Source organism: Dasypus novemcinctus, chromosome 24, assembly GCF_030445035.2.
Source record: "Dasypus novemcinctus isolate mDasNov1 chromosome 24, mDasNov1.1.hap2, whole genome shotgun sequence".
NCBI classification, from domain to species: domain Eukaryota; kingdom Metazoa; phylum Chordata; class Mammalia; order Cingulata; family Dasypodidae; genus Dasypus; species Dasypus novemcinctus.
This window is the reverse complement of record NC_080696.1, coordinates 66,493,883-66,508,261: the sequence shown is the minus strand read 5'-3', so window position 1 is coordinate 66,508,261 and position 14,379 is coordinate 66,493,883. Positions and strand designations below refer to the sequence as shown.

Here is a 14,379-nt window from a genome sequence, read left to right as displayed (position 1 = left end):
CTTCCTTCCGCGCTCCCCGGACGCGACGCCCCCAGACGGCCACCGCGGCGGGCGGGGCATGCCACCCGGCCCCGCCCCCGGTACTCCTCCCGCAGCAGCCGGAGCACCCCCAGCCCTGCTGCACCTGGCCCACGCCCCGCAAGCGGCCGCCTCCATGTCCCCCCAGCCTAGGACACCGGCCCCTCCCGGGCAGGTACACAGCCCATGGTGCCTTCAGCAGCACTCGGGCCCAAGTGGGCCTCACCGCGGGAGCCCCGGCCCAGCCCGCCAGCGGGCAGCTCCCACACCCATGAAGCGGGGTAGAGGGTCCCTCCCTCCCAGGTGGCAATTAGGGCAGAAACCAGGAGCCACAGGCCAAGAGGTGGGAGGCGCTGAGGCGTGCAGACATAGGAGGAGCCGGCGGGCTCAGTGGCCCAGAGGGAGACAGGACCCAGGAGCAGTGGGATCCCCGCTGTGCTAGGCCAGAACCAGAGGCCCTCGCTAGGAACGCAGGGGCCTGGGAGGTGGCAGGAGGCACCCCAACACTGACACAGCAGGGGCTCCACACAAACTAGCCCATATCCAACCGAGGAAGTCATCTTTGACGTTCAAAGTGGAAAGAGGCAGAACGGCTGGGGCGTCGAGCTGGCCTCCGGGGACAGGCTGCCACAGCCCGACGTGCACGCCTTTCGGCTCCGGGTGCGCCTGCCCAGCGCTGTCCTCTACCCTCGAAGCCCAGGCGCACAGGCTTCCATCACAGGTTTTCAAAGCCCGTTCCAGTCTTCCAACGCACGGCATGGCCTCATGCCTCGGCCTCCGCTCCGAGGCCTGGGGAGGCGTGCGGATGCAGGGCTGGCACGGCTCTCCTCAGGCGGCACTCAGAGCCTGGGCCAGGCCCTGCTGCACCCACAGCACTCCCGGCCGCTTTCCAGGCTTCCCAGGCAGTGACGAACGTCCAAGTGGACGAGATGAACCTTCCTCCACTGTGACGGCCAAGCCCCCCAGGGACCAGATCTCGACTGATAGGGGTGGGGCACCACCTCTCAAGCTGAATTAGCGTAGAAATGGTAGAGAAAGGAGGACAAAGAACTGGTGAAATTCCATTGGAAAGCCAGAAAGACCAACCTTAAGATTATCCGAAAGGGATTTAGGGCAATATAGATTCTATATGTGGAATTCTTCACTTGAGTCTTTTCAGAGAGCTGGTGAATTCATTATTTGAAACTCACAAGCACAGCTGTTGGACATTTCCATTTTAGACTAAGAAACTGGAGCCCTGAGAGGTCAAGTACTTGCCAGTCATGGGTTTATGGCCAAGCAGGCAGCAGTGCCCTGCCCCTCTCCCTGGGTCACCTCTAGCTGACCACCCCCCACGCCCGCTCAACAACCTACTCCAGCCTGGGAGTGCCCCACCTGCTTCACTTTCAAACTTCAGTTGGGAAAATAATCCCTAAGACACAGCCCATGGGGGAACTCCTCGGTTTGCATGAGCAGTGCCTGCTGACGGGCTCTGGAAACAGGAGGTCCCAGGCAGGCAGAGCGCCTTGAGGTACCACTCTCCACAAGTCTGTGACCCTGAACGCACGCGTCCCACCTCAACACAGCTACTGCCTCAGAACTCGGGCAGGCGCACGGCATCACCGCCCTCACGCAGGGCCTGGAGGCCTGTCTGAGCAGTGAGCTCAGGCCCCAGTGACAACAGCAGGCAGGAGGGCTTGGACGGTGATGTGCATTCCATAAACGTGCCAATCCCAAAAGAGACGTGGACAGGATCCATTGGTCTTCGTTATTTCTTCTGTTCTTTCTTGCGGTGAGAACAGGGTGTAGACCGGTCTGCAGGTTCCCCCTGACGGATCTTCCTCTGTACCTGGACAGGACCTGCACACCTGGCCTTCCAGCTAGATTTCAAACCCCTGCTGGTGAATCAGAACACCACAGACCTGCCGCCCACCCCAACGCTGAGCTACTGTTCCCTCACCTCCTCCCCGAGGGAAGTCCGCTTCCATTTGGACTTCAGGGGCTCACTTCACTGGGTCTCTGGCATAGGCCTATTTCCCAAGGTCATTCATCAACATCCAGAAAAGGCGCAACGGCTCAGGACACTTTACCCACGGCGCACAAGCTCTTAAGAGTGTCTGCCCCAGCTAGTGACATCGAAGGCCCACTCAGCCCGGTGTTCCATTCAACAGAGCTGCAAGGGAGGAAGGAAAGGCAACAGCTGAGCCACAATGTCACATGTGCAGCACACAAGGCCCTGTTGTTGTGTCCAAGCTCAGGTCCAAACACTAACAAGGCACCCCCACTGCCCACTGGCTCTGCAGATGTGACATGTGGGGCTCCACTGATGCCAGCAGTTACACCTGCCATCCCAGGGACCCCAAATGCCTCCTGCAAGCTTGAGACAAATGCAGTGGCAAGTGGGCACCGGAATCAAGACTACCACAGAGTGCCATTGCCAAGTGAGGGAGTGGTGACGGGAAGGGAAAGGCTCTCCTTGTCCTTCCAAACAAAACAAGTCAACCTGTAACATTTGTGCCCTGCGATGCCCACTACTCAGCACCCGACAGCAGCGAGCACCGTCGATCCTTCACCACAGCCTCTCAGCACCTGACAGTGTGCCATTGCACTTGAAGGCACCGGTGTCCCCCAACTCTAGAACAACCCCAAGGCTGGAAACCTGCACTTCCCTCCAGCTCCAGCTCACAGCAAGTGGCCGATAAGGCTGGGGATTGATCCTGGAACTCACTGTAGTACTTTTACTTTTTTTTCTAACTTTGGAACTTGTATAAGAAAAAGTTAAAAAAAAATTAGTTTATTCCAATTCAGCTTAAAAATCACTATGTTGACAGCTTACATAGTTCTGACTTAGTTCCTTCACAAAAAGGAGTCTCATTTATGGAATTATATGCCCCACTCTAGAGAGCAGATAACAGATGTCAAAACTAAACACACACACGATAAGGTACAATTCCAAAATATAGTAAGAGGATGTTAGTGGGGACACAGCAAAACCAAAGCAGGAGAGTTACACGAACTCAACAAAAGGTTCCTTCTCCCCTTTCAATTCCAATACACCAACTTTCAATAAAAATGTGTTATTATGGTATTTAATTCTTAGTTCTTATTAAAAGTGTAGAGAAGGGAAAAAAAGGTTTCAGATAAGCAATCTGGAAAAAAAACATTAAAACTTTTCCTATCAAATTCAGAGCAGGCAGCAAGAGCAACCCAGTCTGCAGTGTTCAGAAGCCATGGGGGTGGGGCACTGCGCGGCCCCCGGGATGGAGAACTAGCCGGCCTGAGAACTAGCAGGCCAAGTGAGTACAAATTCACAGGGTTTAAAAGGACACGTGTGGACAGTACACTTTACCATAAACCTGAAAAGGCAATATGTATTTCTAAAACAAACACGGCCCTTGTCAAAAACAACACATCTGGTGTCAGTGAAGCAGCAACTCCAAAGGCTGATGGAAACCGCAGCCTCACTATGTGCCATCCTACTGTGCACAGCCAACTGTCCTTGGTCAGCATCAAAGTGCATGGAATGCTCAGTCCACGGATGTCCTCCATTGGTCTTCTGCTCCGACTGAGATTTGACAGTAACAACCGGAAAGAGATCCGTTCCATTTGCACGAAGCCTCCGTTGTTGCTAACATAAAACGTGCTTGATTGCCTCTGAAATCCCTGGAGCTGCTGCTCTCCCAGACTGACAGCTCGCAGCCAGAAGAAACAGAAGACATCATAGCGTCCTGGAAAAACGGGCCTCGAAACATTTTTTCCACAGATTTTCAGATCATGTCTTCCACTTAGGTCTAAGTGAGTAGATAACTGGACAGGGGCAACTGGCTTCCCCAAAGCCTGGACAGGCCCAGCCCACAGTTCCGCAGTGAAGGTGCAGAGACATCATGCTTCAGTCACAGGCTACAGTAAAGTTTTGTCTCAGATATTGGTCCCAATAAATGTTTGCCGTTTCTAAAACCTGGAAACCTATTAGTTCTTGTCTCCTTTGCAGTAATCTCTATGCTTTAAAACGATTCCACCCTGGGGGTTATTTCTCACATGACTTCATGATATCAGGAACATAGAGTACCAGGATATTCTCAAATTTTATTTATTTCAAGGCACTTTCAACAAGAAAGCGTAAAAGAAGAACTATCTCTGTACAACATAACTCAATTTTAATAAACATAACAGTGAGATCCAAATATAAGACAAAAACAGAAAAATCTAATTATATTGTAACCTTATCTCAAAATGACTTAATTTAGCTTCTTACTGGGGGGAAAAAAAGACTATAAAATGGTTCCAAATAGGAAAAGTAAATGAAGCCACTACCCTTAAAGGCAACTTCCAGTCTATGAACAGATCGTGGGAAAAGTAATTATATTCTATTAAGCAAAGGTAAAGAAAATAACATCTGAGTTTTCAGTTTCACCAACGTCTAGTTCACACTGGCTTTTACAAAGGCTTATTAAGCTACTCACTGATTGAACTCATCAATAAAGTATCACTCACAGCCACTTAGTAACATTTCACGCACACAACCCCGCTCACGTCCCAAAAGGTTGTGGATGACCCCGTGCGCAAGACTTTCCATCACCACACATCTCACATCCTCTAGTTTTAAGCATACGTCAAATTGATGATATATTAATTATGCATGTAAACGATCTTATATACACTAATAATAAAAAATAATGAGGACTAGGCTGAACTATCTGGTGCTTTTCAGAAAATGTACACTTTTATCTCTACTTCTCTCCTAATATTTTTCTTCCAGCTTCTGCTACATTTAACCTATTAATTACCTGAAGATTAAAACCCCCTTTTCCTCTAACTTATTTTTATCCCCAAACCTCACAGGAAATAATTCTAGAGAAAGGTATATTTGTCGAAGACTAGCTGACAGCAAGAGGCGAAATAATCAGTGCTACATGGTCGGTAAGGACACAACTCCCACCTGCACTTCATCTTTTCAAGGTCAAAAGGGCGGCACAAAGGGTCACTCTGGAGGTTAAACCTGTTTCTCAATGACTGCCAGTTCCATCTCTGCATCTACTGTTACATTTATAAATCATACGTCTATATAAAAAGTAAATGCTGCCCCAAACTCCTACCCTCTGGAAATAAAGAGACTGCTTGAAAATACACCACCAGACTGCAAGTCAGCCAGGAAAACCAATCATTCCAGAGAGAACAGCTGGGACAACGGCCACTGTGGCCAACGAATGGGACGCAGGTATGCAAGGGCCTCAGTGAGACGACCAGGTTAGTGAGAGCTCTGCAGGCCACTGATGCACTTAAATACTGGCAAGCTGCAACCCCACAGGCCAGCAGCCCCTTGGTTTTAGGGACCTCCTGCTATGCAGAGAATAAGGCAAACAGATCCCCCGAGATCCAGCAGGCAGTCCTCCATCAAGCCTGGGGTGCCATACACCTGGCTCCAGTGTAAGGAAGCAGCCTGGGGGGATCCCAGTCACCATGTGGGGAGCGCATGAGGATGGTGTCGACACCACCGGCGAGAGCAGACTGCGCTGTGAGGATGCACAAAGTGCATCAGGGGCTCAACAGCTCATAGTAATTCAGACAACTCTGAGCACACGCCAGCAAGGTTGCTCAACACCTGCATGTGTGCCCAGACATGACCCCACGTGCACGCCTAGACTGCCCGACTGCTCTGACCTGTGTGTGTACAGTGCCACAGGCTGGGCCATTTATGGACGTCCCGTCATCAACAGGGGACAAATTTATGAGTGCAGTCAGGACATCTACAGAGTGCAGGCAATGCAGTAAAAAACAACTAGGAGAGGGAGTCCAAGAGGCTGAAGCGCAGGTTGACGCGCTGAACACGCAATTCTGAAGAGGCAGCAGACGCTCCCAGGTGCCACATCCCTTGGCCGAGGCGCAGAGGGCCACGACGGCCATCACTGTCAGCAGCGGGACTCGCTGCCCAAGCCACAGGCCGGGTTAGGGAGTCCACGGCTACCATCACACCACAGGGGACAAGGAGTCCCCTGAACACAGAAGGTTGCTTAGATGATTAAAACTTGTTTAGAGGCCATTGTGGTCATTCTTGAAATCAAAGAGAAACCTTTATTTTCAACAAAACTGCCTGGAAGAGATGGCTCAGCAACACACTATAAAGGAGCCCTCACCATGCACAGCACCAAAATATACACATGAAAAAACCAAAAGCCCCACAGCCTGTAGCTCACACACGTCCCCAAAAGCCACGCTGCATAGTCAAAGGGCAAAAAAGGTCAAGCTCATCAGCCTCACCAAAAAGTCTTTGATTTAGGATTTACAAATTTATATATTCTTTCCTATGAATAAAAAAACAAACAAACAAACATGAAAAGGGGGAATGAAGAACATTTAGATGAAAGCCTGGCAAGGTGTAGGAAAATGGAGGAAATGTCTGCTCATTACCTAACGGAAAGCAGAGGAATGGTCAGTGCTTGCCACAGCTTTGGAGCAGGAGGCGTTAAACTTAACTGATACTCCCCAACACAGAGCACTCAATGGCAAACCAAACCCTCAGTAGCCAAAGATACCGAGAGCACGGGAATATTCAACTGCAATGTGCCCAGTTCTTAAAAATGGTCCACAGTGCAGTGCCTAAGTCAGACTTCCAGAGAGAAAGCAATATCTTGTTGCAAGGTTCCCAGCATTTAAAAGGGCCACTTTTCCCTTTCAAAAAGATGCCAGTTCAAAAACCAAAAAAAAAAAAAAAAAAAACAACAAAAACTAAAAAACACAGAAATGGGAAAAGAGAGAGTTCTCTGCTGTAATAAAATCTTTCAGGCGTGGCATGGCGTGACAATGAGCCCTGGACGGCACCCTGGGCCACCTGCACAGGCTCTACTTGGGCTCCTCGATCACGCCCTTGCTGAGGTCTGTCATTTTGGGATATTTTACTTTCTTCTGGTCCAACTCGTTCTGAGCCCAAAGTAGTAGTTTCAGTAATTTTGCCAGCTTGGGTGTTGACTCGCGATTTTCATAATCTAAGACGGCTTGGTTAACTTCACTCCACACCTGGAAAACAAACATCCAATAAAAAGTTACCTAAGCAAAGCCCAGGTAACGTCTATTAACAACATCTACTCTAAACCTCCTGGAGACCCTCTCTACCTGAAAAGTCTGGTACCTACTTAAGCAAGTGTTCAGCACCAAGGACTTGGGTACTCCTGGGGTGCCTCCAGCCTGGTGGGGGCCCCAAGTGGGGAGCACAAAGGTGCAATCAGAGGAGGGAAGTTCAGACCTAATGAGCCCCCGGAGAGGCTCAAGTGCCCCTTCCAGGACAGCCAGGCCTTCCGATAAGGGGACAAGAGAGGACTGAACCTGTGGAGAGGAACAGGGCTGGCCTTCCAAAAGTGAGGGCAATGGGAAAAGCAGGACCTGTGTCTGGGGAAGTAACAAGTCATCACGTTTGCTTGGAACAGGAGCAACAAGAGGAAATTTTCCAGATGAAAAAAAGAGATTTTACAGTAAAAAATCTTAGAAACAGTTATTTCTGAGAGATTCTAAACTAAGAGAAAGGTTAAAATAAACAAGAAAAACTGGTTTGAATATGTGTGGGTAATTTGATGCTGTATGTACCCCAGAAAAACATGTTCTTTAATTTAAACCATTCCTGTGGGTATGGACCCTCTGCAAGTAGGACCTTTCGATGAGGCCACTTCAGTTAAGCCGTGGCCACTGCAATCAAGATGGGTCTTAACCCTATTATTGGAGTCTTTCATAAGCAGAGTGAAATTGAGACAGACAGAAAAAAAGTCACAGGAAATGAGTTCGAATTCAATAGACCCCGGAAGAGAAATGAGGGGCCAGGAAAGGCTGCCTCTTGCATTGCCGTGTGAGGAGCCCAGGACCAGGAACTGCCAGCAGCCAGCAGAACGCCAGGCTTCCGTGACGAAGCACTACCTTGAGGAAGCCTTGATTTGGATTTTTTCCTGCCCTCACAAATGTGAGCCATTAAATCCCCACTGTTCAAGCCAATGCTTTGCATGGCATTTGCTTAAGCAGTCAAGAAAACAATAAACCATAGAATAAGTTCAAGAATTCTGGGGTTGAATGGGACCTCACATATATATTTTTAATGTAATATTATTACAAAGTCAATAAAAAATAAAAAAATTAAAAAAAAAAAAAAAAAAAAAAGAATTCTGGCATCTACACCTGACCAACAGGTATAACTCAACATTTAATAGTATAACACTGCTGTCCCTGATTTAACAAGCTAAAAGATTAAAAATTAGGAAGGAAGTGACAGAATCATACCATAATGTCATGTACCAGGAAAAACTTCTCTCTCACTCTACGCTACAAATTTGGCACACACAGTTATTTATTTATTTTGGAAAATTTCATCCTGACCATCTATTAGGGGTGAAAAAGCAACTTTCCTTTCACCCATCTTTACCTTTTGCCTCTGCATCATATTAAGGAGGTCTCCAAAAGGTGACTCTTCGGGGTTATCGAAGGCCAGCAAGGCCAGCGTGCGCTCCATTTCCGTCAGGCACTCTCTGCTTTCTTCCCCTTGCTCTGCCAGCTGTGTCTGCGCGAACTCCAGGGCAGCCTCTGTCTCCCGCTGCCGGATCAGCTCAATCAAGTGCTGTTGCTAGTCATTGGAAAACAGACCGGCTTCAACAACACACGTTCAAGCAGCAAGGACCAGTGCGTACTTGTTTCAAGTCAAAGGTACATCTCAAAGGTTAAAGTTTTCTATCATCTCTGAATTATTAAATTTGTATTTTAAAAACAGCTTCTGAAAAGAAAGTTTCTGAAATATTTAATAAAAACTGCTAACTCAAGCACTTTCCCTACGTAAATTAAAACAATACCCTATGAATACAAATTAGCCTAGTTATTTCTGAAAAATTACAAATAGCCTTAACTTATCAAGTATACACAAACCAGACTAGACACCACTGACACTCACCTGCAAATGAAAGTAAAGATACCGGTTTGTGTCTAAGAGCTCTGGATGGAGACTATTGATCAATGCAATAGCCTCCTGAATCTGACCTTTCAATATCATCTCTCGGATTTTGATTCGTTCATCAAGTGTTTCTAGATCCACACTCGGTTCAATTCCAGATTCCATTCGAAACTTCTCAGCTGCTTCCTTAAAGCCCTCTGAAAATGAAAAACATCTTCACGGCTAGGAAAGTTAGCAAAAAATGAATGCAAGGACTTTTTACTCTGATTGAATGACCTCCAATACGGACAGCACCTTCTTCGGGATTTGGCATTAATGACTTTGTAAAAGAGGCCTAGAATGAATGCTATAATGCTCAGTGTATTGGTGTGACTCCTTGAAGAAGACCGAGATTACAGGGACAGGTGCCTAAGAGCCGCTGGTCTGGTTCCGGGTGAATCCAGACAAACTGGCTAAGCCAGTGGAGACTGTTGCGCCTCCAACACCAACGCCACCTTTGAGTGTGAGTCTAGAAGGCGTTTCCACACCCAAGCCAGTGTGTATCTTCCCTCTCCCTGACTTCTCCCTTTCTCTGATTCTCTCCCTCTACTCCCAAGTTTCTCTCCCTCTCCCTCCTTTTCCCTCCCTCTCTCCTTCTCTGATTCTCTCGCTCTCTCTCCTGTTTCTCTCCCTCTCTCACCTCCTCCCTCCCTCCACACACTTACAACCACAGGTCTAAATTTCCTGATCATCTTTCAAAATAAATTTTTTTTAACAGATTAATTTGGGGAGCAAGCGAGGTCAAAGAGGAGGGAGACTTACTTTTCATTTTATACCTGAATTTTCTTACCACATATATTACCCCTTCTTCTCCCAAATATCAGCGAAAGCTGAGTGTTAGGATTACAGAAAACTTTTGTTTCCTTCCATTTGCTTCTACCCTTCCCCCTTTCCTTGTCAAAAGAGTTTTGAGTTGGATACATCTTGTAGAAAAAGGTCAGTATAATTTACCAGGCTAGTCACAATAGATCAATTATTTGAGATTTAAATGTACTTCGGGACATACTTAATTATCTTGGTTATACCATTGCAAAACTGTCAAAGACCAAGCAACAAGTTTTTCCTTAGGTCTCTCCGGAAGAGGATTATCTTTAATACGATAGTATGCAAATGCATGAAGTTATCACTGTGTTTTTATAATGTCTTTTGTATACAAGATAACTTAACCATTTAAGTTCAGTGGAAAAGCTCTACCTGCGCGTAGAAAAAAGAAAATCATGTTCAAGGATGAGCATCCTTATTGCAAAACCTTACCTGTAACAAGGTAGTTCATGATGAGACGATTCATGTCCGCTCGCTGAATGTGTAAGTTATTGAGTTTTTCCATCCATTCATCTTTTGTGATTTCATCGGGTTTTTCTGTATAACTCATTCTGACTTATTTCTATAAGAAAAGAATATCTTCTAAGGAATCTGTGAAGAATTCTATGACAGTCGTGATCATTTCTGAAAATAAGAACAGAGCTGTGTCCTTAGAATAAAAGGGAGAGAATGGGGAAATGCTCTAACTCTGGGAAAGCAGCACACACAAAGGGCCTGAGACTCAGAGGTATGTCTGGGGACTAGGAAGGTGTGTTTAGGAGATTGGATGAATTGAGATAGAGCCACAAGATCTTAGAATTAGGAAGCTGAGAGATCAGTTGAGGTCAGATCAAGTAAGGCCTCATAGTGTGAGAAAAGAGGATAAATTTCCTCTAAGAACACAGGGAGCCACTGGAGAGGTGTAAACTAAGTTATTATCTGCTATGACTTCGTTCTTAAAAGAAGGGTGTACAGGTGTACACCAACTAGACTGACAAAACAAGTCTGACAATAACAAGTGTTAGCAAAGACACGGAGTTCTCTTGAACTCTTTTATACTTGGTACTGTGGAAAAACAATTTGACATTGTCAAGTAAAACTGAACATGTGGACTCCTTGCAACCCAGCAATTCTACCCATGCCACACTCATACCCTAGAAAACTCACAGGCACCAGGGGACAGATCAAGCCTCTTCACGGAAGCACTGTTCAAAGTGGCAGGAGACACCCACATCAGGCTGGACAAATAACTGTGGCACAGAGAGCACAATCCCATGTCTCAAACCCTTGGGACAGATGTGTTTTAGAACTCAGCCTTTTTTTTCCAGATAGTAGGAATATTATGTGGCACAATTTACCATATATGTATATTACATAATATTCTATGATAGTCTGGGGAAGCACCCTATAATCAAACATTATTTCTTCAGTGACAAGGTCAAGTATTCAAAGAAGGTGACATCTTTAAGGCTATTACACAGTCTTAACCAGGTCAGGTTTTATCACGAAATGGGTTTAAAAACATAAAAATTTTTGGTCTCAAGAGTTATTTGGATTTCAGGATTGCTGAGAAGGGACTACAGTTGTATAGGCACACAACAGAATTTAATAATGCAATTAAAATACATGAACTTACACACAATCACGAAGATCACTTGTAGAAACCCTGCTAAATGAAAAAGGCCAGTTGCAGAGGTCCAAGTGTGGCATGATAGTTTTGTAAAGACCAAAAAGATAAACTAATATGTGCTTTAGGAAGAAATACTTGTGGCAAAACTTTTTTTTTTAAAGTATGAGCATGAAATGAAACCTCAGGAGGGTGGTTACCTGTGGGAGGCAGGATGGGACGGCAGAGGCCATGGAGGCGTGACTTACACACACATTACAGACATTACTTCATACACGGAAGATTACACGCTGAATTGTTTCAATAGACAAAAACAAAAACAAAACTTAAAAGATGGCTCCGGTTTTCCAGCCAACAATGGGATGAATGTGTAGGGTGGCAAGAGCTGAGCACGAGGACCAGGAAGGAGACAGCCAAGCAAGAGAGGCCAGCAGCCTGGAGGGATGGTAGGATGCTGGCAGAAGTGGCGGACAGACATGACCAGAGCCAAGATTCTCTGGACACTGAGCCAGCAGGACTTGCTGATGGACTCAGAGTGGAGAGACAAAGCAAAGGAAAGAATGGAGGAGGACGTGGAGATTTCTACCTTGAGAACTGAGAGGATGGGGCCACGAATAAAGAAGGATGAGAGAGGAACAAGTCAGGAATAAGGAAGGATGAGAGAGGAACAAGTCAGAGAAGCAGGACAAGTTTGCAGTGACCATCAGGCCTGCAGGTCGAGTCAAGCAGGCATCTGCATCAGGTCCCAAGCTCTGCGCTGGAAACACCCCCGAAGAAATGCTTAAAGCCTTGGGTTTGTCAAAGAGCACAAAGGGAGAAAGTTTGGACAGAGGAAACAAGACAAAGCCCTCAGATACTCCAAGTATTTTAAATTTAGAGATCAAGCAGAGGAGGAGGCAACAGCAGAAGAAAAGCTGTGATGGAGGTGCAAGTGAGAAGAGGTAAAACTGAGAAGATATGGTGACCCATGAAAAAGAGCCATCTCCTGTAGCTATAGGTCAACTGCATACCTCTGCAAGATCACATTTTTACTGACAAGTAGCAATTTAAGGTAAATTTCGGACCAATATTGAAAAGGCACCATTTCTCAGTTTCCCCTGGGCAATCGCCCTAGGAGCATTCACAGGTGATAGGTGCGATTTTTTAAAAAACGACACCTTGGGAGAACTGGCCCATTCTGCTGTCTGCAGCAAGAACTCAGCAAGCTCAATCTCCAGCAGAGTCAACAGAGATAAGCACAAATTCTTAACTGCTAAAATAAACTTCGTAAACACTGAGGACGGCGAACACTTGCTGTCCACGCGGCATTTTACGTCAAGTGTCTGCTCGAAAGCAGTTTTGCCATATAGGTCTTCTCTTCAGGGAGAGACTAAAGACGTGTCCAAGAACCATCAATTACCACTGTAGGTGGCGACCGGTTCTGGACGTTCGAGCCTTCGTTTGAAATGGCCTCCCTTTAAGAATTACAGCCGAGGCACAGCCGAGACTGGGAGAGCATTCCGGCCAGGAAGCAGCAGGGCCACTGGGCTGCAAACCCAGGGCGCGACAGCCGCCACCTCCCGGAGCGCGCGCCGCAACCCTGACACCTGCTCCGACCCCGCTCCGCGGAACGCCCCCCACGCGGGCCAACCCTGCCCGGGCGCCCCCGGCGCAGCAGGACGCACCCCGGCAACCGCGCGCGAGGCCGCCGTCCGGCCCGTCCCCGACCCTGGCTCACGCCGCCCGGCCCGCCGCGGCCATCTTACCGTGCGGTTCCCGCCTCCCGCGCTGCGCGGTCTCGGCGGCGGCTCCGCGGCCGCTCCAGGGGCCGGGGCCCGAGCCGAGGAGGGGGCGGCGGCGGCGGCACCTGAGGAGACGGAGGCGGAGGCGGGGGCGGGGGCGGGAGCAGGAGGGCAGACACACCGGCTGCCGCCCCCCACCTCTCGCGAGACCGCGAGCCGGCAACCAATGAAGCGTTCCCGCGAGGGGGCCGGGCGCCGCTGCCGCCCGGAACCGCGGAGCTTCCGTTTCCGTTCTTGCGCAGAACGCCACTCGTGGCCCCCTCGCTCTACGGATTGGCGCGAGAGTCAAAAGGCCTTGGCCGCCTCTGACAAGATGGCTGCAGCCGCGGTGTCGTGGTGTGGAAACGTCGCGCCAGGATGGCGACATCTAGACTGAATCGGAGGCGAAGGTGCCTGCGTCCTTTCCCGTGGTTTGTGTGAGGCCAGGGGGGGAAGGGACGGGGGTGGGGGGAAGGTGCCAGGCTCTCCAAGTCCACCCCGTTCGACGGAGTCGCTTCTCGACTGCTTACTTCCCAGAGGCCCAAGGGAGACGCCGTTAGATCGGGGCCGGGCTTGGGTTCTTCTGGATGTTGCTGAAGTGAATTCCTTGAGTTTATTCGACGAATGTCGTTTAGCGCGTTCTCGCCTGATGCCAGATGGGTAAACAAGCGGACCGTCCCTGCCCGCAGGGAGACTCCCTGCAGTGCTGGTCACGTCCTCCCACCCTCGGTCGTGAACAGTCCGCGCCGGAGGGAAGGGACCCCGGCCGAATAGTCCGAGCAGAGTGGGGCGGGGCCTGAAGGAAGACCTCCTTTGAAGAGTTGAGGCTGCCACTGTCCGAGGAGCGGGGCCCGGCCGGGCTCGTTCTTCTCGGGGAGTGTTTGCTCGATAAGGACGGTGGCCGGAGATGAGCGCTGGCTCAGGGCATTAGTAAATATTTGCGTGTTTATTTGCTTATTATTGTTTGTCTTCTCAAGAAAAATGCAAACTCTGTCAGAGCAGGGTCTTGTGTTGTCCTTATTCAAGAATAGCGGTGAAAGATTTAAGAGCTTCAAGAAGAAATATTAGAAATACTGAACGAGCAGCCCCTTATTTCATCCTATAATGACATCTCAACTAACTGATCATAGGTAAAGTGGTTGCAAGAATGTGGTAACTGACATATATTGCGTGTGTCCTAAGTAGATGTGTCAAACTTTGAACCTGCAGAATTAGGTTATTTAGTTAAAGAAATG

At 48.3% G+C, this 14,379-nt stretch overlaps 2 protein-coding genes across 6 annotated transcripts in view; one reads left to right on the top strand and one right to left on the bottom strand.

The window, feature by feature from the left end:
• Positions 1-4,063: 4,063 nt before the first annotated feature.
• On the bottom strand, positions 4,064-13,395 carry GID8 (GID complex subunit 8 homolog). Of its 2 annotated transcripts, none has more exons than XM_004483991.4 (5): positions 13,130-13,395; positions 10,211-10,340; positions 8,918-9,114; positions 8,399-8,596; positions 4,064-7,011 (listed from the first exon to the last, which is right to left on the bottom strand). In XM_004483991.4, the coding sequence occupies exons 2-5, from the start codon at positions 10,326-10,328 to the stop codon at positions 6,838-6,840; spliced, it is 687 nt and encodes a 228-aa protein (XP_004484048.1). In that variant the 5' UTR covers positions 10,329-10,340; positions 13,130-13,395; the 3' UTR covers positions 4,064-6,837. The 2 variants fall into 2 exon arrangements, with proteins under 2 accessions (XP_004484048.1, XP_058143288.1); XM_058287305.1 differs by having other exon boundaries at positions 13,049-13,141.
• A 37-nt stretch (positions 13,396-13,432) lies between these two features.
• Positions 13,433-14,379, top strand: part of DIDO1 (death inducer-obliterator 1) — a 60,918-nt gene continuing 59,971 nt past the window's right edge. For 2 of the 4 annotated variants that reach the window (XM_058287301.2, XM_058287304.2), the window contains exon 1: positions 13,433-13,554. The gene's annotated coding sequence lies outside the window, so the exon portion shown is untranslated. Of the gene's footprint in view, positions 13,576-14,379 lie in introns of all 4 variants that reach the window. The other 2 variants (XM_058287302.2, XM_058287303.2) reach the window with 1 other exon arrangement.

Coding starts and splice junctions, on each gene's coding strand:
- GID8 (XM_004483991.4), bottom strand. CDS start 10,328: ATGAGTTATACAGAAAAACCCGATGAAATCACAAAAGATGAATGGATG. Junction 9,115..10,210: donor CATGAACTACCTTGTTACAG/GTAAGGTTTTGC, acceptor TTTCATTTTCAG/AGGGCTTTAAGGAAGCAGCT. Junction 7,012..8,398: donor ATATGATGCAGAGGCAAAAG/GTAAAGATGGGT, acceptor TTTGTTTTCCAG/GTGTGGAGTGAAGTTAACCA.